The sequence below is a fragment of the Schistocerca piceifrons genome, chromosome X (assembly GCF_021461385.2).
Source record: "Schistocerca piceifrons isolate TAMUIC-IGC-003096 chromosome X, iqSchPice1.1, whole genome shotgun sequence".
Classification (NCBI taxonomy): Eukaryota; Metazoa; Arthropoda; class Insecta; order Orthoptera; family Acrididae; genus Schistocerca; species Schistocerca piceifrons.
In genome coordinates this window covers 73,463,866-73,486,390 of record NC_060149.1, presented here as the reverse complement: position 1 = coordinate 73,486,390, position 22,525 = coordinate 73,463,866, and the positions used below count along the sequence as shown (strand labels likewise).

Here is a 22,525-nt window from a genome sequence, read left to right as displayed (position 1 = left end):
TAATAGCAAAATCACTACAAAACAACAAATGCAGAATAATAAATCAATGTAAGAAAACACAGATGTTGAACAGTTTGCCATTCACTTTGAGTTACAGTATCATTGGCATGCCATGAAAGGTCCCTTTCCTCCATGCTGTAAAAAAAATGTACTTAGCCATCACTCACACGATCCAGATGATTTGAAATACAAATGATTCAGGTACATAACATAACTCTGGCACTAGAATTTAAAGAAAAATTGGCCATGATAAAACTATTGCACTCCAGCACTCATGAAATAGGTTTTAGTTGTCACCAGTCTAGTTTAGACCCATGAGCAAATGTTAAACAACTTGCTGATGATAACACTTACACAATACGATTGGTCTCAGATTATCTCCTGGACTGGAAGGAATACAGTGTTTACAGTTACTACTTTATGATGAAACTGTTCCCTGCAATAGACTCAAAAGCACAGGAAAACCTTTGATAATGAATTCAAAAGTGTGAGAGTAAAATAGACATGCAAAATCAAACACTTCAGTTTCCAGTGTCATAGTGTGATTTATTTTAACAAACGTTGCCAAGTGTGTTTCTTCAAACAGCATCAGACTATCAGCTTCACTATCTAGTGCAAGTCTGCAACTGAAAATCCATAGTTTTATACATTAGATTAAAATAATTATGTATCAAAATCTGAAAAGCTAATAAAGCTCTGTGCTTGTAAAAGAAGACATAATTGCATTTTCATAGTAATATTCTGCAGATAATAAATAATTCTGCTGATCACTATGGATAACAATTCTTGTTGAACTCTACCACTGGTAAACACCAAAAATATCACCACCATTCTGTATTTCTGAGGTTGTTAGAAAATCCTGCCTGTTTCAGAAGAGGGTCTACAACTGGCCCTCTACCACTAATAGAACTTTTCTAAAACTGCAGCACTTTTGCAAAACATTTTGTGTTATGTTTCTGATCTAATCTTCAAAGAAAATGGAAAACATTCTGTCATTTATCCCAGTCAGTTTCAGGAACAGAATGCAGTGTGCTTTGTGAAGGTTAGGGTAGGTAAAATCTAGAAGGCTGAGCATCCCACCATTCACAGGGACTGATCACACCCAGTACAAAAGTTCACATTTTGCATATCCTTATGCCAATGACATCTAAGAACATGTCTCAAGGTGCAATGATCTCTCACACAAAACTTAATGTACATTAGACAACATCTGAAATTAAATTTCAGTTAGGGCAATTTACTGCTATCAAAACCTGAAACAGTAGGATCACAGACCAATAGCAGCAAATTTAAAACTTGTCAGGGAAAACATTGGTGTTGTTTGCCCACTCATTCATGAAGACTGCTGTAATATGGTTATTCAGTTTCAGGGACTAGAGATGAGAGATTTGCTTATGAACTGATTGAAAGAGTTAGATTCTTCTATGGAGTGAGTGATCAGTGAATCAAAAAAAGTGGCAGTAGCTCTTCAGACCCAAAATGTCTCTCCAACAGCAACAGTGAGCTGAACAAAGATTGCAGGGCAGGCCACTGCAACTGTTTCTCAAGCAATATGCTGAATTAATCACTGTGGTGTAGACATAGATCATTATAGTAAGAAAGTCTCTCAAACTGCAGAAAAATACACTTTACATGATGTGTATTTTTTTCATTTGCATACCTTATTGTTGTGAACAGCTTTCACCAACCACAAAAACAATAGAAAGTGAAGAACCCTCAGTTCTTCAGAATGTTATGTTAACACAGCAAAAATATTTTTATTTCTTTTTATTTATTTATTTATATTCCTTTTATTTCTGCTCTTGATCTGATAAACATCTTACAAGAAGCACTGTGCAGCTCACCTGGGTGTGAGAAAGCACCAAGCAACTGACTCACAAGAACTAATGATCTCCATTCGCCATGCCTCAGCTGCTCTTGACTTCGCACCAATGGGGTGAGAGAGTGAGCTAGCCCCCTGTCAGCCCCTCTCTGCTTGTCTGTCACTCCTGACTCCACACAGAGTAGATTCCAAGGTGACTCAGGAAGCACCCCACTCATTGTGCTCTTAGCTCTTTCACTGATTCAGTTTGCAGTCCAACCTAATTTCTTCTTTACACTATTCTTCACCTGAGTTTGGCTTGTTATGGATATTTTTACTACAGTAAGAATGATATGTATTATTAAATTAATATATTAGTGCATCTATAGATTACTGAATACACTATGTGTATATTTGTTCTCATTTTAATTTTTCACTGTTTCAAACTGCATCTTAATAGTCACTATTTTAGTTTTTCGATACAACATAAATTTCAATGCTGCAGGATGTAAGTCAATCACACTGCATTTGCTTAGGAGAGGAGGAGGAGGAGGACATTAGTGTTTAACGTCCCGTCAACAACGAGGTCATTAGAGACGGAGCGCAAGCTCGGGTGAGGGAAGGATGGGGAAGGAAATCGGCCGTGCCCTTTCAAAGGAACCATCCCGGCATTTGCCTGAAGCGATTTAGGGAAATCACGGAAAACCTAAATCAGGATGGCCGGAGACGGGATTGAACCGTCGTCCTCCCGAATGCGAGCCCAGTGTGCTAACCACTGCGCCACCTCGTTCGGTCTGCTTAGGAGAACTTTGAGTGATATACAGTATAATTTTACCGAACTGGATAAATAAAGAAAAATGCCATTACTGGCAGCAGATAATATAATGTACTTCTAACTCTTCATTACACATGAAGTGACACTTAAAGTCTAAGCAGACAACAATACTTCTCAAAGGGTATGGATCAGGAACCTGTTCAAAATCACAGTCATCTGATGATAATTTACAGGTATTCAAGAAATTGTTTTTCATCAATCATTCTCATAGAAACCTGCTTCCCCTTCACATGAAGTTCTCCTTCCAGGAAGTCAAAGTGAGTATTTCTGTTTGCAAGAACTGAAAAGTAAATTTGTCAATGTTGTGAAGCTAATAATTTAAATTAAATTATTGGCATTTGATACATAATATTTTAACCAATTCATAAATATGCTTTGATTAATTATAGTTTAAAAATTTGAGAAATGTTATCAAACTCTCTTATTCCCAGTTATTTGGTAAAATAGAAAGTAATTTGATTGCTGTAAAGGCAATGAAAGATGGATAATACTAGTTTCTATGTACTCCCAGCACATTTTGTAGATGAGAAGACTCAAAGTTGTACTTTCTTGAGCGCTACCAGCCTGGAGAAAGACACATTGCAAAAAATATTTCAAATTGGTTAAAGGCTGTTATTATCAAGTATAATATCAAATCTACCTTAATAGTGTACAATGTTTCAGACGTGAAATAAGCTGTCATACTTTTGAACCTTCCAAATGTCCCATGCATTGTGTAACACCCAATACAAAATTAAATACAGAAAACAATTGATGAACTCAAAGAAGCAGTTATATTTTTCAAGAGTTGATTTGCCTTAAGCATAGTTGCTGAAATACAAGAAAATTAAAAAGAGAAGAATCACCAACTAATTACCACTGTAACATTTTGGATTTTTTGTGTTTGGATGGAATTTATTGATTGAATCAGGCAGCTCCCAGGAAGGACCTGCAGCAATTGTTGAACTAGACAAATATTTATCTGAAGCATATTTGCCTACAAGTAGTGACCTTTTAAACTTGTGGGGATCCAGATAGCTGTTGTACCCAACACTTCACCAATTGGTTAGGGAAAGATTATGTATACCAGCTATTTTGATGCCATGTGAGCATAGATTTTCAAAAGGAGGACAGATCTGCACTTTTGGTAAAACTGGTCTAATTTTGTTTAAAATTATAAAAATGATTAGATCCTTCATCTTAGGCACATACATTGCAAAGCTGATTGTAAACAACAATTGTAGATGTGCTTTTCCAAGTTCACTAGGCACAATTCATTAATGATGTTCTTCCAGATGTTATGATGAGTTGTTGCTTCCATTTTATGCGTAAAAAAGAAACAACTGCTCATCAGGACACTCAAAAACACATGCTTAAGCAACTGTATACAATTTCAGGGAGCGGAAAACTAGTTTTAATTGTATTGCAGTTTTATACTGTATTTTGTTTTCAATAAAATTGTCAAAAAGTAACAAGAAAGAGATTTATTTTTATAATTTTCCTCTTTGATAAAAATATTCAGAATCCTGTTGTAATACTGAAGGCAAAATGTGGGAAACTTTGCTAATTTTAAAACTAGAAGGAACATAATGAAAAATTATTGATGCACTTTCAATGTTCTTTCAAAACAGGATAAAAGAGAAAAAAATTCTGGTATGGTTACCATGAACAGAAAAGGCAAGATGCCTTCCTTTCACATATTTTAATAAGTGAAAGGTGAGCGGTGAGTCATAAAAATGAGCTACTTCATTCCAGTGAGTGAGTGGCTCGGATGTGGCCCCTGAAAAAGAATGATTTTTGAATCTCTCTCCCCCTCTCTCTGTCCACTTCTCCATTCCACAACATTTTGAGAAATTTCTTTCTATCACCTTGGACACATGGCTCTATAGTATGTATGGGCATTAATGAAAAATAAAGCAAACAGTACACAAAAAGGATGATGTCTCTTCAAATTTAATGCCAATTACATAACAGTGGCACTAGTAGTGTCACTATGAGGGTGCAAATCAGGTTTGTTTTTCATAGATGCTGTAGCAGCTGTGAACATTAGTTACTTTTAAGAGTGGACATAGTGGATTGATGTAAGTTAAGGTGTTTAATATGACAAAGATTCCATTATCAGTAGCTCACTGAGATTGAACAAGGTTATGTAATGGGGCTACAAGAAACTGGATGTTCCTTCTTCAATATTGCAGAAAAACTCGATAGGAATGTAGGCACTGTACATTATTGCTGGCAACGGTAGTCACAGGAAGGTGTGGTCACAAAAAGACCAGTCGCTGGACCACTATGTGGCATTACCAAGAGGGAACACCACTGTGTTTAGTGTATGGCACTGGTAAATCATGCCGCATCTGCAGTTGGCACCACAGTGACACAATGAACTATTACAAATCAGTTTCTTCAAGCTGCTGTGTGGTATGGGATCCTTACCAGATAGGATTGATGGAGGACATCCAAAATGTCCATGGGAGGGAATCTCATTTTGTATTATCATGAAATAGTGGGGAAAGTGTCATGATGTGATACCCAAGTCGGGGTGGAAATTGCAAAAACAAAGGCGTTTTTTGTTGTGGCCAGAAATTTTCATACAATTTCTGTCACTAACTTTCTTCTATGAATGCAAAAGTATTTTGATTCCACCATACACAGAAAAAATTATCACCATAATAAAATAACAAAAATCAGAGCTCATATGGAATTATTTAAATGTTCATATTTCTCATTTGCTGCTCGAAAGTCAAATGGTAAAGAAATAATCTGAAAGTGGTTAAATAAACCCTCTGCCAGACGCTTAAGTGTGAATTGCAGAGTATCTATGTAAATGTAGATGTAAATGTAGATGAAATAGCCAAAACATACAGTTGTGAAGTCACAAAAAGTAAAACCAAAGTTACAGCCAGGAACTATCACTAAAATGATACTTGGAATGTTTTGAAAAGTTTATCCTAGTAGGCATTCATTTGTTGCTAGATTTCCTCAGTGCTGGTAAATTAAAGAAATTTGTAATATACTCCTGCATTGACTGACCAAGTGCAACAAGTGTGGAACTCCATCCCACAAACTGGCATCCTGCACCTGTACAGTACAATGCATGCACATCTGCATGCTTACATTTAGCATTCTGGCAGTTACACTGATTATTAGCATACCAGCATTTCACTTCTGCAACGGCTTTCCTCACACTTACATCAACCTGTAATTTTGCAATGTTAATCACTTAAATCACTTACATATGTTTCCTAGAAAAATGTATTCCTGAAATTCTATTACTCTACATTAATTATTGATTGGTATTGTGATTTTCCCCCCATCAACATACAAGGGTGAGAAAAGCCATTGCAAATATTAAATGCTGATACAGTGATAACTGACATAACCACCAGAATGTGCACGCATTTTAGTGCACAGGTGTCGAAAGTCAGATTATGCAATGGAGTTATATGCCTGTGGCACTTAGTTGGCCAACATGGAGATAGTTAGTGTTAGTTATGAATGGTACTGAAGTTTTCATCCGATGGTTTCCTATACGTGCTCAATTGGAGACAGGTCATGTGATTGAGCCAGCCAAGACAACATGTTGATACACTGTAGAGCATGTTGCACTACAATAGTGTTATGTGAGTGAGCATTATGGTATTGGAAAATTGGACTGTAAAGAGTAAGTTAAGATATCAAGATATTACACTAATATTTGCTACTGTGGATTAACTTCCCACAACTATAAGTAACACATTTAGCATATAAAATCGTGCCACATATATATTATGGAGTGACTCACAGTCACAGAAGGTTGGTCCACTCTGACAGATATGGGTATATGCCTTAAAATGAGCTGGACAGTTTTTACAAAGAATGAGAAAGGGAAAAAATCAGTCTTCAAGAAAAGAGATAATCAATTGCAGACTACAGAGGCATGAGCTTGTTGAATGCTAGGTACAAAATTCTTTCAAAGCTCACAATTACAATTACTTAGAAAATACTATATACATATATTTGTGGCATCTGTTGTGTTGGACATGTGCGACATAACAGACACCACACTATTGGTTGATACAATGGTTGTAAATGTCAAATTTTGAAGGAAAGACCAACACCAGCTGCAATCAGGAATCAAAATTATTCGTTGGTGAAAGTGGAAAATTTGTACCAGACTGGGAGTTAAACCAAAATATCCCATTTCTTGCTACAAGCAAATGGTGACTGGATGTTAGATGCTACTAGCATGTGACAAGCTGAGAATTTGAGTTGGACAGAAAGCATGTCCCGATGGCTGAAATGGCAACTGTTTGCATTAAGTGGGAGATCTAAGTTCAAGTTCCAGTCCAGTACAAATTTTCAACTTTCACCACTGAATTATTTCAATGTTGATTGCGGCTGGTGTCAATCTTTCTTATGAAAATTAGGCAGTAACACTATATCTTTGAAAAGGAGAAAATGGTTTATGTAAAAGTTTGATGTATGAATGCGTTCATTACAGTACAAAATCTGAAAAAGAAAACATAAATTAAATCTTAATTAAATAAGTTGTGGACAAATGACAATTTTATAGATTACCTCATGCAAAATTAAGCTTGAAGGAAACAAATAACAGAGTTCTTGAATGAATTAATTAAAAATGTAACAAAATATGGGGTCAATGAAGCAAGCAATCAGAACAAAGTAAATGACTTCACCCTTGATTAGAGTTCTGAGCACGTTATGAAATTTCCAGAAGTTCAGAGAAGGATGAGAAAATTCAGTTTTACCATTAAAAACAAAATCTCTGTAGATAGGCATGTAAAACGCACTAATGTTATTAAAGTAGCATACGACATAGCTGCATGCCTACTAGCTTATTTACATAAACAATATTCTGAAGAGAGCTGTTGACCAGAGGTATTGAAATATGGCAAAGTTAAACCACCTTTCAACAAGGGGTCAAGAAAGGTAATGTGAAATTATCATTCTATGCCAGTCCTCCCATTCATATGAAAACAGACTGTTTCCCAGCCACAAAAATAACCTCAGAATGGGGGAACATAATACCTGGAACCCCACAGATCAGTACTCAGTCAACTGTCATTTATAGTCTACATAAATAGTCTTTGCATGAGTTTAAAGGACAGTTTTAGAACTGTAAAGTTTGCTGGTTGCAAACTTCTGCAGGCACAGATCAGGTGGTAGTTGAGAAGTGCTACTAGTGGTTCACCGCTAACAGCTTAATCTTACAAAGACTCATATTATCCAATTTCATATAAGCAATAAAGAGCTTTCATCACCAGAAGTAATAATGGTCATACACTGAATGAAGCACAGTGTATAAAATTCCTTGGGGTTCAGCTGGATAACAAATTAAAATAGCATCAACACATGGAAAAACTAATCAACAAGCTCAGTTCAGTGTGTTATGTCCATAGAAATATTTTCCATTGTGCTGACCTAGAGTCAAGAGTGTTGGCTTATTTTGCATATTTTCAATCCCTGTCTCATGGAATTATGTTCTATGGCAGTACATTTAGTATAAATGAAGTGTTTGTTTGGCAGAAGTAAACTGCAAGAATATTGTGCACAGTAGATAATCATACATCTTGTAGAAGCTTTTTAAGGATCTTGGAATTCTTACACTTAGTTCCCAATACATTTTCTCCTTGATGGTTTTTGTTGCTGATAATAGAAAACCATTTTCAACTGAACTGTGATGTACACAGCCACAATACAAGACGCAAAAACTATTTACATGTAGACTTATTTACTTCTACAGGATTCATAATGGAATTGTGTACTCTGGTGGTAAGATGTTCAACAACTCCTGCTTAACATTAAGAAAGAAACAGGAAATCCCTACCACATCAAAAGACTCTTTAAAGAAATACCTCTGACACTCTTCTTACAAATTTCTGTTAACTATGTGGGATGTAGCTGTGTTTGTTATTAAGATGTATGACAAGTAATAGTGCAATACGCAGAAGTGCCGGAGAAACTGATATAGACAAGCATATTCAAATACACAGATATGTAAACAGGCAGAACATGGCACTACGGCCGGCAACACCTATATAAGACAACAAATGTCTGAGGCTATTGTTAGATCAGTTACTGCTTCTATGATGGCAGGTTATAAAGATTTAAGTGAGTTTCAACATGCAAGTGTACTGTAACTATCAGAAATCTGATAAAACATCAAATCTCTGACACTGCTGTGGTTGGAAAAATATCCTGCAAGAATGGGACCAATGACAACTGAAGAGAATCATTCAATGTGACAGAAGTGCAACCCTTCCGCAAATTACTGCAGATTTCAATGCTGCACCATCAACAAGTGTCAGTGTGGGAACCATTCAACAAAACATCATTGATATGGGCTTTTGGAGCTGAAGGCCCACTCGTGTACTCTTGATGACTGCATGACACAAGGCTTTACATCTAGCCTGGGTCTGTCAACACTGACTTTGGACTGTTGATGACTAGAAACATGTTGCCTGGTTGGATGAGTCTTGTTTCAAATTGTATTGAGCAGATGGATGTGTACGAGTATGGAGACAACCTCATGAATTCATGGACCCTGCATGTTAGCAGGGGAATGTTCAAGCTGTTGGAAGTTGTGTAATGGTGTGTGGTGTGTGCAGTTGGAGTGATATGAGACCGCTGATACGTCTAGATATGACTCTGACAGGTGACACGTACATAAGCATCCTGTCTGATCACCTGCATCCATTCATGTCCATTGTGCATTCCAATGGACTTGGGCAATTCCAGCAGGACAATGCGACACCCCCACGTTTCCAGTGGCCACCAAACTCTTCAGACATGAACATTATTGAGCAAATCTGGGATGCCTTGCAGCGTGTTGTTCAGAAGAGATCTCCAATCCCTCGTACTCTTATGGATTTATGGACAGCCCTGTAGATTTCATGGTGTCAGTTTCATCCAGCACTACTTCAGTCATTACTCAGGTCCATGCCGTATCGTGTTGCGGCATCTCCGTATGCTCGCAGGGGGCCTACACGATATTAGGCAGGTATACCAGTTTCCTTGGCTCTTCAGTGTATAAAGGACTTAGTATTTATTGACATAAAAATCTGTTCCCTGATAAAAACCTTTGTCATCATGTGAATATTAGGATACTAATAGTGCGTAAACAGCAGCTATATAATAAAACTGAGGAGGGAACAGCTGTTTTCAGAGTAGCAGCTTTCTTACTAATTTACTTGATTATGTTTAGATGACAGAGGCATGAACTGCATTAAGCAATATAACGAGAGCTTATTGTTAATACAGTGTGAAGATTAAGTATCTAAAATGTGTTTGTCTCAAATTTGTGTATCTTGACTCATACTGCATCACTATAGGATCTCTTTCTTCATGGGATCTACAGAATATGATGAATGAATAGATGAATGAGGAAGCAGCTCTTACCAAGATCATAAATTATATTGTAAAATATGTTTTTATCCTAAGCAATCAGATTGATTTTGAACAGGACAAAAGCATCACAGATGCAGTATGTAGTTTTGGTGAGAAAATAAACAGATTATTAGAATGCACAATGAGGTTGGAGGACTCTTCTGTGACCTCACAAACTCTTCTGATCCTTTCAACTGTGTCTTTCTTGTTTATGGACTTGGCAAACATGGCATAAGGATTTAAACCCTACTTATCGAACAGAAAATGATGGGTAATTATTTTCAATGGGATAAGTTCAAGATTTACTGGTAACTGTTATTTCCCAGTCAGTTTTGTTTGTGAACATTACTTCTGTGTTAGTTGAAAATCTGGATGCAGAAAAAATTCCTATCCATTGATCGGTATTCTCAGTAGACTTGAAACTTGATTTAGCTAAATGGGTTGAATCTGAACATATCTAAATCCTCAGTGATGTATGTCAGAACTGAACAGTCAAAGTTCGACCAGAGTAAGATATTTACAGCAACCAAGGTAGAGAATTAATTGACTCGGTCATATTCTTAGGATTCAATTTACTTAAACATTTAAGTTTACATACAACTCTGATTATCTAGAAAACAAACTAAGCAGCTTTGTATTTGCAGTGTGAATATTTTCAACTGAAACTGACGTGAACACAAGGAAATCTCTTTTGAATCTGTAATTAGATACTGTAATGCTTTTTGAGGAAGATAGGACAATACTGAAGTTGCAGAAAAAAATTGAGTACAGCAGAGTCCCGGTAATCTGAACCCCAGTAATCTGAACTTTCGGTTAATCCGAACATGAAAAATGTTAGTCTAAGTATGGAAAACTGTATGGTAAACAGCTGTACATACACACTATTTTAATTTACACAGTATAGTAAACTTGTATTAGAAAAATTGGCAAGAAAACATTAGGTTTAAACAATGCATAACTATTAAAGAAAAGCTGTCAAACTTACTAAAATACAGTGGACATTTTATCCATACTTTTTAGATGACAAAAGCTCACTCATTGTTTTGTGGCATAATGAATATGTTATATGAGGCATAGTTGTGCAATTGTCTCATAAACATCGAATCAGCAGGTGTAGCAGTGGGCTGTTGGTCCAAATAACATAGCGCGAGGTCAAGGGCTTCTACTGCCTCACTGTGTGGCACCAGCTCTCCTTTGTCACTTTCAGGCTCATTGTCACTTCCGTCACAGCAGTCCACTTCTTCCTGGTGTTGAGTCACAGCAGCATCTAAATCAGTGACAGTAAGGTTCTCCACACATACCCAATCTGCTGCCATCCACTCATCTTCACTAGCTTCTTCACATCCAGGGATTGCCTGTATCATTTGTAGTAGATTTTCCTCTTCATTTTCAACTAGGTTGTTTTGAAATTCAAGAGATGTCCACAGTTTTCTCCACGATTTTCTGAAATATTCTGCCATCCCTCAGTGGCACAATAAACAACATACTTCACATTGGTCTTTTTTATTTTGTCCACAAAAGGACTGCTATCACATTGGGTCAGCATTCTAAAAATTGTTTTCTGTAAATAAGTTTTAACGTTTGCAGTGGTCCATTGGCTGTAGAAGTGGTGTAACATTCGCCACAATTTCTCCATCACATAATTCCTTGGTCTTATGTCAAAGCGCTAGGTGGATCAAAACAAAATGTCCAGACACTCTGTGACCAAAATGGTACTGAAACAGAGGATGACAGACTAAAGGCCGAAATACTAAATGTCTTTTTCCAAAGCTGTTTCACAAAGGAAGACTGTATTGTAGTTCCCTCTCTAGATTGTCGCACAGATGACAAAATGGTAGATATCGCAATAGATGACAGATGGATAGAGAAACAATTAAAATCGCTCAAAAGAGGAAAGGCAGCTGGACCTGATTGGATACCAGTTCGATTTTACACAGAGTACGCAAAGGAACTTGCCCCCCTTCTTACAGCGGTGTACTGTAGGTCTCTAAAAGAGCGTAGCGTTCCAAAGGATTGGAAAAGGGCACAGGTCATCCTTGTTTTCAAGAAGGGATGTCAAACAGATGAGCAGAACTATAGACCTATATCTTTAACGTCGATCAATTGTAGAATTTTGGAACACGTATTATGTTCAAGTATACTGACTTTTCTGGAGACTAGAAATCTACTTTGTAGGAATCAGCATGGGTTTCGAAAAAGACGGTCGTGTGAAACCCAGCTCGCGCTATTCGTCCACGAGACTCAGAGGGCCATAGACAAAGGTTCCCAGGTAGATGTCGTGTTTCTTGACTTCTGCAAGGCATTTGATACAGTTCCCCACAGCCGTTTAATGAACAAAGTAAGAGCATATGGACTATCAGACCAATTGTGCGATTGGATTGAAGAGTTCCTAGATAAAAGAACGCAGCATGTCATTCTTAATGGAGAGAAGTCTTCCGAAGTAAGAGTGATTTCAGGTGTGCCGCAGCGGAGTGTCGTAGGACCGTTGCTATTCAAAATATACATAAATGACGTTGTGGATAACATCGGAAGTTCACTGAGGCTCTTCGCCGATGATGCTGTGGTATATTGAGAGGCTGTAACAATGGAAAATTGTACTGAAATGCAGGAGGATCTGCAACGAATTGACACATGGTGCAGGGAATGGCAACTGAATCTCAATGTAGACAAGTGTAATGTGCTGCAAATACATAGAAAGAAAGATCTTTTATCATTTAGATACAATGTAGCTGGTCAGCAACTGGAAGCAGTTAATTCCATAAATTATCTGGGAGTAGGCATTAGGAGTGATTTAAAATGGAATGATCATATAAAGTTGATTGTCGGTTTAGCAGATGCCAGACAGATTCATTGGAAGAATTCTAAGGAAATGCAATTCGAAAACAAAGGAAGTAGGTTACAGTACACTTGTTGCCCACTGCTTGAATATTGCTCACCAGTGTGGGATCCGTGCCAGATAGGGTTGATAGAAGAAATAGAGAAGATCCAATGGAGAGCAGCACGCTTCGTTACAGGATCATTTAGTAATTGCGAAAGCATTACGGAGATGATAGATAAACTCCAGTGGAAGACTTTGCAGGAGAGACGCTCAGTTCCACAGTGTATGAGAAGGATGATTAATAATTAATTAGAAGAAAATTTTTTAATGCACATGAAGTTATGCCCACTGAAAATAAAGTTACATGAGGCACCGATGCAGGAATTTTAATATTCAGTGAATGAACTCACATAAGATGAAATGACAATTTAAACTAGATAAATCTTGTTAATTATCTAAGGATATATAGGTCTACATGTTTATTCACAGAAATCTCATTTTTGTGTCATATTATTATTTATTACTACAAATATAGCATAAATTTGTGATATGGTTAATTTACATGAACCAAATGGTTTTCAAGTGTACATCATGAAACGAATAAATCCTAATCCACAAAAGAATGTAAAATTTATTACTCAAACAAGTCTTGTTTCATGACATATGCTTTTTCAAAGTCCTTTACTACAGGCATCTGAAATGCAGATAATTAATCAAGCTAATTAATTAGTTTGTTTATATTACTGTACATACCCATCATCATCTTGTGTTGCAGGAGCATAGGTAGTTGTCTTGTTGCCAGGGTGGTCACGAACATCAATGTCTATGTATCGAATTCCATGCACTAACTGTCCCCAAACATCAGCATCTTGTGTGAGTACATAGCAGCCATGTCTTTCACTTTTATTTTCCATAACTGATCCATTGTAAGTGTCTGAACCGTTTGTCCCAGGGATGAACAAATCAGCAACGGTCAAGTTTTCCAGCTCTTCTCTGTTTAAAACAAAATATGCAGAAACTAGAATTTCAGTATTTATCCAGGTAAGAGGATATAAATTATGATGAAGATAGTATACTTTTTTTATTTGGTGAAACTGTCAATTTTTTACATTTATATAACAACACTTGCACATTAAATGTGGCTATAACTAGTGGCAACATCATCCTTCCACAGAATTTGAAGTTTGTTGAAATACATTGTACTGATAAGACAGCCTTGTGACACTGATAAGACAGCTCACTGACAGATCATTTAAGACCTGAAGAACATAGCACATTATGTAAAACAATATACAATATATTCCCTTTTGGGTAGAGTGGTTTTGTTGGTCCAAAGCAGTTCAGTTACCTGTGGAAATACAATACCATTCACTGCATCCATGATTAAATGGTATATGTGAAAATGTCAACTGGGAATAGGTAGCATTAGTTTGAAGTAAGCATGTAAGAAATGAATCATATGTAAAGAATAGCTATGCTGCAGATAAATGCACAGAAAAGCAATTAGGTGCTACAAGGATAGAAACCCAATCAAAATACTTTTGTATCATTTCTTGTAGGTAAAACAGGAAAAAGAATGAAAATGAGACAGAGACGCCGAAGTGGCGTCACCTTAAAAGACTTGCACCAAGCGATCGGGTCTACCTGGCAGCAGGTCCTCGCCACACGACATTTTATTGTCATCGTCGCTGATGATCACTTTGTTGCGACGGCGGTGTTAGTTTATTTTTGTCTCTTGGAGGCTTTCGGATTATTAACTGCCAGCAATATTCTAAGCTATCCTGGCGTTCTAATTTGAAGTCCCGCGTGACAAAGTGCATAAATAATGTCACATGAGCTATGGCAGCTTAGACTTTAGCTTCTGACGCGAGTAACTTTTTCATTTATATCGGTAGTGTCGTCTCGAGAGGAAGGACTTACGGTCGCGTGATCTCCGAGAATCTTGATAAAAGCAATTTGTAACTTGGTAACGACGAAGTTGGAGGACACTGTGCCTCAACAATATATTAATATTTTACCAGCTTTGTCTGCTATTCATTTACGGGAGTACTAATCTCTCCCAAAATGTTGTTATCTTAGAAGCATACAATATCAGAGTCCAAATAGGGGAGCGTAGCGTACTGGCAGCTCTGCTGCAGGTAAGATCAGTTAAGGTTAAGAAGTCGAGGATGTGCGGCTGGACATCGAACACGCGGAACCAGCAGGTATGTCTGAAGTTCAATAGTCAGGCACCACTGGTAGGGTATCAGTTCGTTTGTGGTACATTGCTGATTAGGGTTTGGAAATCAGTTTTTTTTCTCTCCTCATCAACTGATGTGTTTTCTTTGAATCGACCGTGAAAAGTCCCAATGGACATTAACGTAAAATAAGAGAGGAACTAGCGGGGAATGCTACAAAATTCTATTGCAGAGCTGAGTGAAGAAGAAACTCTTGAAACGTTCCCAAGTTACAACACTCTCCACTAATAATAACAAAGTATTTAAATCAGTGAATAGTTCATTTTTTATCATACTGATAACATCAAAAAATAGCCTTTCAAAATCTTACCGGTACATTAGAAAATATGAGGGACACATGTATCGCATAATTCATTCAAGAAGTTAATAGAAACAAACACCTACAACTTCATCATTCACTCAATATAAAATCGAACTATGCATATACTACTATCAGTACTTCACGAGGCACTAAGATTGTAAACACTGGTCTGCAAGCCATGGCTACATGAATAGTAGTAAAGTGTCTTCCGTTTTGTCTGCCTGTCGACCCTTACTCAGCTTCCTGTGGTTTGCTGAGTCTAACTGTGAACTGACGAACTGCCAGATTTACTGCAAAAATGGTTCAAATGACTCTGAGCACTATGCGACTTAACTTCTGAGGTCATCAGTCGCCTAGAACTTAGAACTAATTAAACCTAACTAACCTAAGGACATCACACACATCCATGCCCGAGGCAGGATTCGAACCTGCGACCGTAGCGTTCGCTCGGCTCCAGACTGCAGCGCCTAGAACCGCACGGCCACTCCATTTATTGCAAACGTTGGGTACGTCAACCGGTGCTAATCAGCTTTACCTGGCTGGAAAGTTATCGATGAGGCCGCAAACCTATCCGCGTGAGCAGGCCTTCAAACTGAAAGAATCCTGGGTCGAATGTAAATTCTAGAATTCCTTGCCATTCTCGAGACTCTTAATTTTAATGCTACTTTGTTCTCCTGAAGTTAGTTATGAAATTTCTAATATGCACCGTATGCAAAAATACACAGTCCAGTCACATTAATGTGACCACTACCTATGTTCGACATCAGCTTTCAATAGCCACTCACAGACGGCAGGTGACACCAGCAGTAGTGTTCACAGAAAGTGTGTCGCGGGGGCTCGGAAAACGGTGCAGTCGTAATTTGGATACAGAGTGATTTGTTTGACGTCCAAAGGGGCATGATCATTGGCTTGCGGAACAATGGTGGAAGCAATTCCGAAGCGGCTAAGTTTTTAAACCGGTCGCATGCCGCCGTGGCTGAAGTAGTCCGTGCATGGCAAAACGGCGCCATCCAAAACTGGCGCCGATGTGTATGAGCGAATAGACGTGCAACTGTTAAGCAACAGACCGTCCAGATGAACTAATGGGATACCAACAGCGTCTCCTCAACGACAGTTAAGCGAACGTTGCTGCATATCGGCCTCTGCAGCAGGTGTCTGATTCATGCATCCACGGTGAGTGCTGTTCATCATCGATGGAGGCCGGAATAAAGCCGCCTATACCGAAACTGGACGTCCACTGAGTGACGACAGGCGGTCTTTCCAGATGAGTCACGTTTTATGCTCCATCAGCCAGATGGTTGTTAGCATATACCGTGTGAAACATCCGAAAGCAAACATCCTGCAACAATCACCGCATCCAGGCTGGAGGGCATTCCCTAGGTGTTCTTGTCATTATGCAAGACACAAAAGATGAACACAAGTGTGTACACATCCCTGGGGGCCATGTCCACCGCTACAATCTGTTTGTTTTCCCTCAGCAACAAGGTATCTACCAGCAGGACAGTTCAACTTGTTACGCAGTTCGCATTGTATGTGCGTGGTTCAGAGAGAACCAGCCTGAGTTTAGTATTTTATCCGACTTCTTAAGTAATAGAACCCAGTACGTTGTCCTCGATGGTGAGTGTTCATCGGAGGTGAGGGTATCATCTGGAGTGCCCCAGGGAAGTGTGGTAGGTCCGCTATTGTTTTCTATCTACATAAATGATCTTTTGGATAGGGTGGATAGCAATGTGCGGCTGTTTGCTGATGATGCTGTGGTGTACGGGAAGGTGTCGTCGTTGAGTGACTGTAGGAGGATACAAGATGACTTCGACAGGATTTGTGATTGGTGTAAAGAATGACAGCTAACTCTAAATATAGATAAATGTAAATTAATGCAGATGAATAGGAAAAAGAATCCCGCAATGTTTGAGTACTCCATTAGTAGTGTAGTGCCTGACACAGTCACGTCAATGAAATATTTGGGCGTAACATTGCAGAGCGATATGAAGTGGGACAAGCATGTCATGGCAGTTGTGGGGAAGGCGGATAGTCGTCTTCGGTTCATTGGTAGAATTTTGGGAAGATGTGGTTCATCTGTAAAGGAGATCGCTTATAAAACACTAATACGACCTATTCTTGAGTACTGCTCGAGCGTTCGGGATCCCTATCAGGTCGGATTGAGGGAGGACATAGAAGCAATTCAGAGGCGGGCTGCTAGATTTCTTACTGGTGCGTTTGATCATCACGCGAGTGTTACGGAAATGCTTCAGGAACTCGGGTGGGAGTCTCTAGAGGAAAGGAGGCGTTCTTTTCGTGAATCGCTATAGAGGAAATTTAGAGAACCAGCATTTGAAGCTGACTAGAGTACAATTTTACTGCCGCCAACTTATATTTCGCGGAAAGACCACAAAGATAAGATAAGAGAGATTAAGGCTCGTACAGAGGCACATAGGCAGTCATTTTTCCCTCGTTCTGTTTGGGAGTGGAACAGGGAGAGAAGATGCTAGTTGTGGTACGAGGTACCCTCCGCCACGCACCGTATGGTGGATTGCGCAGTATGTATGTAGATGTAGATGTCCTCAGCAAATTTAGTCTTATATAACGAAATAATGTAAGCATCTAAGAGTGCTTAAAGTATTAATGGATTCAGTATTATATTACTCACTGCTCCTGTATATTTTTTAGGACCATGGCAATTTGCTGTATGCATCTTATTGTTGACACTCCCAAAGAATGTGGTAGGTATAACCTTCTGAAGAAGGGCACTATGTGCCCGAAACCAGTAAAGAAATTAAATTTCTTTTACGCAACTGGTTGCTTATTATTTCGTTTTATTCCAAGATTACTTTACTGTTCTCCGCTAGACACCATACTCCCCCGATTTAAACGTAATGGAGAATCTGTGGGACCACCTCGATCAGGCTATTCGCGCCACGGATCCTCAACCGAGAAACGTAGCGCAGCTGGCCACGGCGAAATGGCGCCACATCTCTGTCAGTACCTTTAGAACCTCATGCCCTTCAATTTTTGCAAAGTGTGCCTGTTGTCCTCCCACATGTTACCAAAGCTGTTTCGACTACGCTCTAGAAGTTCCGCTGGGAAGCCCTTATACATCCCCCATACGGCCCTGATCTCTTCCCATGTAACTTCCATGGAGCCCTGAAGAAACACATTCGTGGTCTTCGATTTTCTTCAGACGAAGAGGTGTACTCCTGGATACAATTGTGGTTTCGTAGGCCACCGAAATTTTTTTTCCATGAAAGCTTTGGCCGTCCTGTTTCACAGTGGGATAAATGTATTAACAGCTATGGCGATTACTTTTGAAATAATAAACAGGTTACTTACTTTTTCCCATCTGTGTCGTTTTCATTTGACTACCCCTTATACAATGGCGGCTTACGTTGTTTCAGTTCTTAGGTTCATCTTTACTTACAGATACCCCATCACCGTTCCACTGTTTGAACGTCGCCAACAATCACAAATGAAAGATACTGAAATACGAGGTATGTCACAAAATTCCAGAATATTCACAATAATTTCGCGCCAGTGGTGTGTTGGAGAGAGATGCGGTTGGCATCCCTGCACACGGCTGTGTTTAGTGTGTATTTGCCGAAAGTTTCATTATTGTATGTCTGTTAGTTATTGTTCAGTCTTGTATTGCGAATTTCGAGATGGAATAGTTAGAGGAGCAACGCGTCTGCATTAAATTTTGCGTGAAACTCAAGAATACCTTTACAGAGACACACCAAATGATGCGGAAAGCCTACGGTGATGAGTGCTTAAGCTGTACTCAGTCTTACAAATGGTTCACACGGTTTAAAAGAGGCCGGACGGAAGTTTACGATAACCCTCGTTCAGAACGCCCTTCGACGTCTACCGACGACGCTCATGTCAGGAGCCAGTGGAAGACTAACTCCTCTAGAAATTGCAGAAGAATGTAACATTTCAGTTGGATCACGTCATGGAATCCTGACACAGCACCTTGTAATGCACCGTGTTTCCGTCAAGTTCGGCTCATGAGTCAAAACCACAAATACCTTCGCCTCGCAGTCTGTGAAGAGTATTTGGATGGCACAAATGAGAACGAGATGTTGCGTACTCGCCAGACTTGGTCCCTGCGGACTTTGTTTTTTTATTTCAAAGGTTGAAAACCCCATCGAAAGGACGAAGATTTACAACGATAGAAGAGATAAAAGAAAATTCACAGAAATTGCATCCAGCGACAGGCGTATCAAGACTGCTTCCGGAAGAGGAAACGGAGTTGGGAGCGGTGTGTCAATTGTGGAGGAGAGTATTTTGAAGGGTACCATGCACAATAAGACAAAGGTAAGCGTCGAAAAAAATTTTGTGGACAAAGTTCAGGAATTCGATAATCTTTCACGCAGCGAATAGTCCGTGTGACGGAAAGAGCATAGGTCACACTGCAGAATGAGATTTTCACTCTGCAGCGGAGTGTGCGCTGATACGAAACTTCCTGGCAGATTAAAACTCTGTGCCGGACCGGGACTCGAACTCGGGACCTTTGCCTTTCGCGGGCAAGTGCTCTACCAACTGAGCTACCCAAGCACGACTCACGCCCCCTCCTCACAGCTTTACTTCTACCAGTACCTCGTCTCCTACCTTCCAAACTCTACAGAAGCTCGCCTGGAAAAGCTGTGAGGACGGGGCGTGAGTCGTGCTTGGGTAGCTCAGTTGTTGGTAAAGCACTTGCCCATGAAAGGCAAACGTACCGAGTTCGAGTCTCAGTCCGGCACACAGTTTTAATCTGCCAAGAAGTTTCGTATCAGCGCACACTCCGCTGCAGAGTGAAAATCTCAGTCTGGAAACACCCCCGAGGCTGTGGCTAAGCCATGTCTCTGCAATATCCTTTCTTTCAGGAGTGCTAGTTCTGCAAGGTTCGCAGGAGAGCTTCTGTAAAGTTTGGAAGGCAGGAGACGAGGTACTGGCAGAAGTAAAGCTGTGAGGACGGGGCGTGAGTCGTGCTTGGGTAGCTCAGTTGGTAGAGCACTTGCCCGCGAAAGGCAAAAGTCCCGAGTTCGAGTCTCGGTCTGGCACACAGTTTTAATCTGCCAGGAAGTTTCATAGGTCACACGTTTTTATAAGAATGAAAGGACGCATGCATTTAATTGCAGACTAATATTCGTGAGGCCGATCTGTAGGATTCTTAAGGATATTCCAAGTTCTAAATACTGAAATTACTTAAGGAAAAAAAATCTCTTAAACAACTAGGACTTTAGGAAACATGATTTATTTGGATCCTATCTTGCTTTCTTCAGACAAAGTGCCTTGTAAATGTTGAACGCAAGTGAAATGCTAGTTTTTGTCTCCCTACAGTTCGGAAAATCGATAGAAACTGTTTCACATTGTCAATTAATAACGAAGATACTGCTTATATGGCGTATCTCCTCAGATAATTCACTGTTCTGTAGATAACAGTGGTTCAAATGGTTCAAATGGCTCTGAGCACTATGGGACTCAACATCTTAGGTCATAAGTCCCCTAGAACTTAGAACTACTTAAACCTAACTAACCTAAGGACATCACACACACCCATGCCCGAGGCAGGATTCGAACCTGCGACCGTAGCAGTCCCGCGGTTCCGGACTGCAGCGCCAGAACCGCTAGACCACCGCGGCCGGCAGATAACAGTGGTCTAAACGAACTTGTAACTTGTAATCTTCACACAGCGTAAAAAGAAATGCAATAGAATGTGTCAGTTAAATGTGGCTTGACGAGCGTTTTATTTCGGTGTGCACTGTGGATCTATTTTTGAATTTTTTGCTAGCTGACTGCTGGTGTTATGCCGGCCACATGGCTCGTGCTCACATGGAGTGTGAAACAGCGGGCAGACTTACGCCACCACATATATTTGGTTTCAGACAACTGGGATCTATGTTAAAGCATCTCAAAACTTACACTAAGGCTGTGGACCCTGTCCTCTTCAAAATTCGGAATACCTTAACAGCTACACAAATACATGGAAATTCCCTCTCTAAAATACTGGAGGAGGACGTGAAATACCTGACTTGTGTTGATGCATTTTTGACTAGAAGATCTCAGTACATCATACTGGACAGCGAACGTTCAACACAGATATAAGTAACATTGTGTGTGCAGCGTGCCGCTCGCATTTTCAGTGTCCACAAACGATTCATAGTATTTACAACACTCTCAGAGTATTTGCTGACGAAGCTGTCACATACAAAAAGGCATTGTCGTTGGTCGCTCGCGAGATAACGCTGAACTACTACGGGCGTCGCTTCGGGTGATGTGGAAGTGGCGCTGTATTTCAACGAGACAGCTGCTCAGCATCTTCACGTGCTTACTGACGTGTTGCTGCAGTGGCTTGCCGGTATGTATAAGGAGGAATGTTGTTATCAAACAGTTAGAGACCTACTTGACCGATTTACTTCAAAGTTCTTGGCCGATTGACTTCAAATTTCTGCATTCACATGAAACAATGAAGAAAATTATTGAAAACTTGAATGTCTGACAAACGAAATACATCGTGGTAAACTAATTTCCATCGCGAGAATAAATTACAGAGGCTGTACCCGTCTTGAAAATAGTATTATCAGACGTCACTACATCCTGGGACGAGTGAAAGCTCGAGAATTTGTCAGTAACACGATTCCAAACCTTCTTTATTGATTAGTTGCCGTTGTTACATGTGTAACGGAACAGGGCTCGCCGTGCAGTGTTGGCGCCCATTTTAAGTGTGCGGACTCCGATTCGTTCGTCTGCAGGCGGCGATGCTTACAAGGGAACCTCCCCATCGCACCCCCCCCCTCCCCTCAGATTTAGTTATAAGTTGGCACAGTGGATAGACCTTGAAAAACTGAACACAGATCAATCGAGAAAACAGGAAGAAGTTGTGTGGAACTATGAAAAAATAAGCAAAATATACAAACTGATTAGTCCATGCGCAAGATAGGCAACATCAAGGATAGACAGAACTCAGGACCACCGTGGTCCCGTGGTTAGCACGAGCAGCTGCGGAGCGAGAGGTCCTTGGTTCAAGTCTTCCTTCGCGAGAACAGTTCGATTTTTTATTTTCAGACAATTATCAAAGTTCAGGCACTCACACATAATCAACTTCGCTCTCCAAAATTCCAGGACATGTTCAGATTTGCTTGGACATATGCAGGATTATACGGTCTACGTTTGAAAACGTTAAAAACATATG

At 39.6% G+C, this 22,525-nt stretch overlaps 1 protein-coding gene across 1 annotated transcript in view; it reads right to left on the bottom strand.

Annotated features, from left to right (window-relative positions):
* The window catches only part of LOC124722104, a 97,743-nt gene that overhangs the window by 39,133 nt on the left and 36,085 nt on the right, over positions 1 to 22,525 (bottom strand). Inside the window, exon 4 of the mRNA XM_047247302.1 lies at positions 13,573 to 13,812. Coding sequence (XP_047103258.1) covers positions 13,573 to 13,812 — 240 coding nt within the window. The remainder of the gene's footprint in view (positions 1 to 13,572; positions 13,813 to 22,525) is intronic.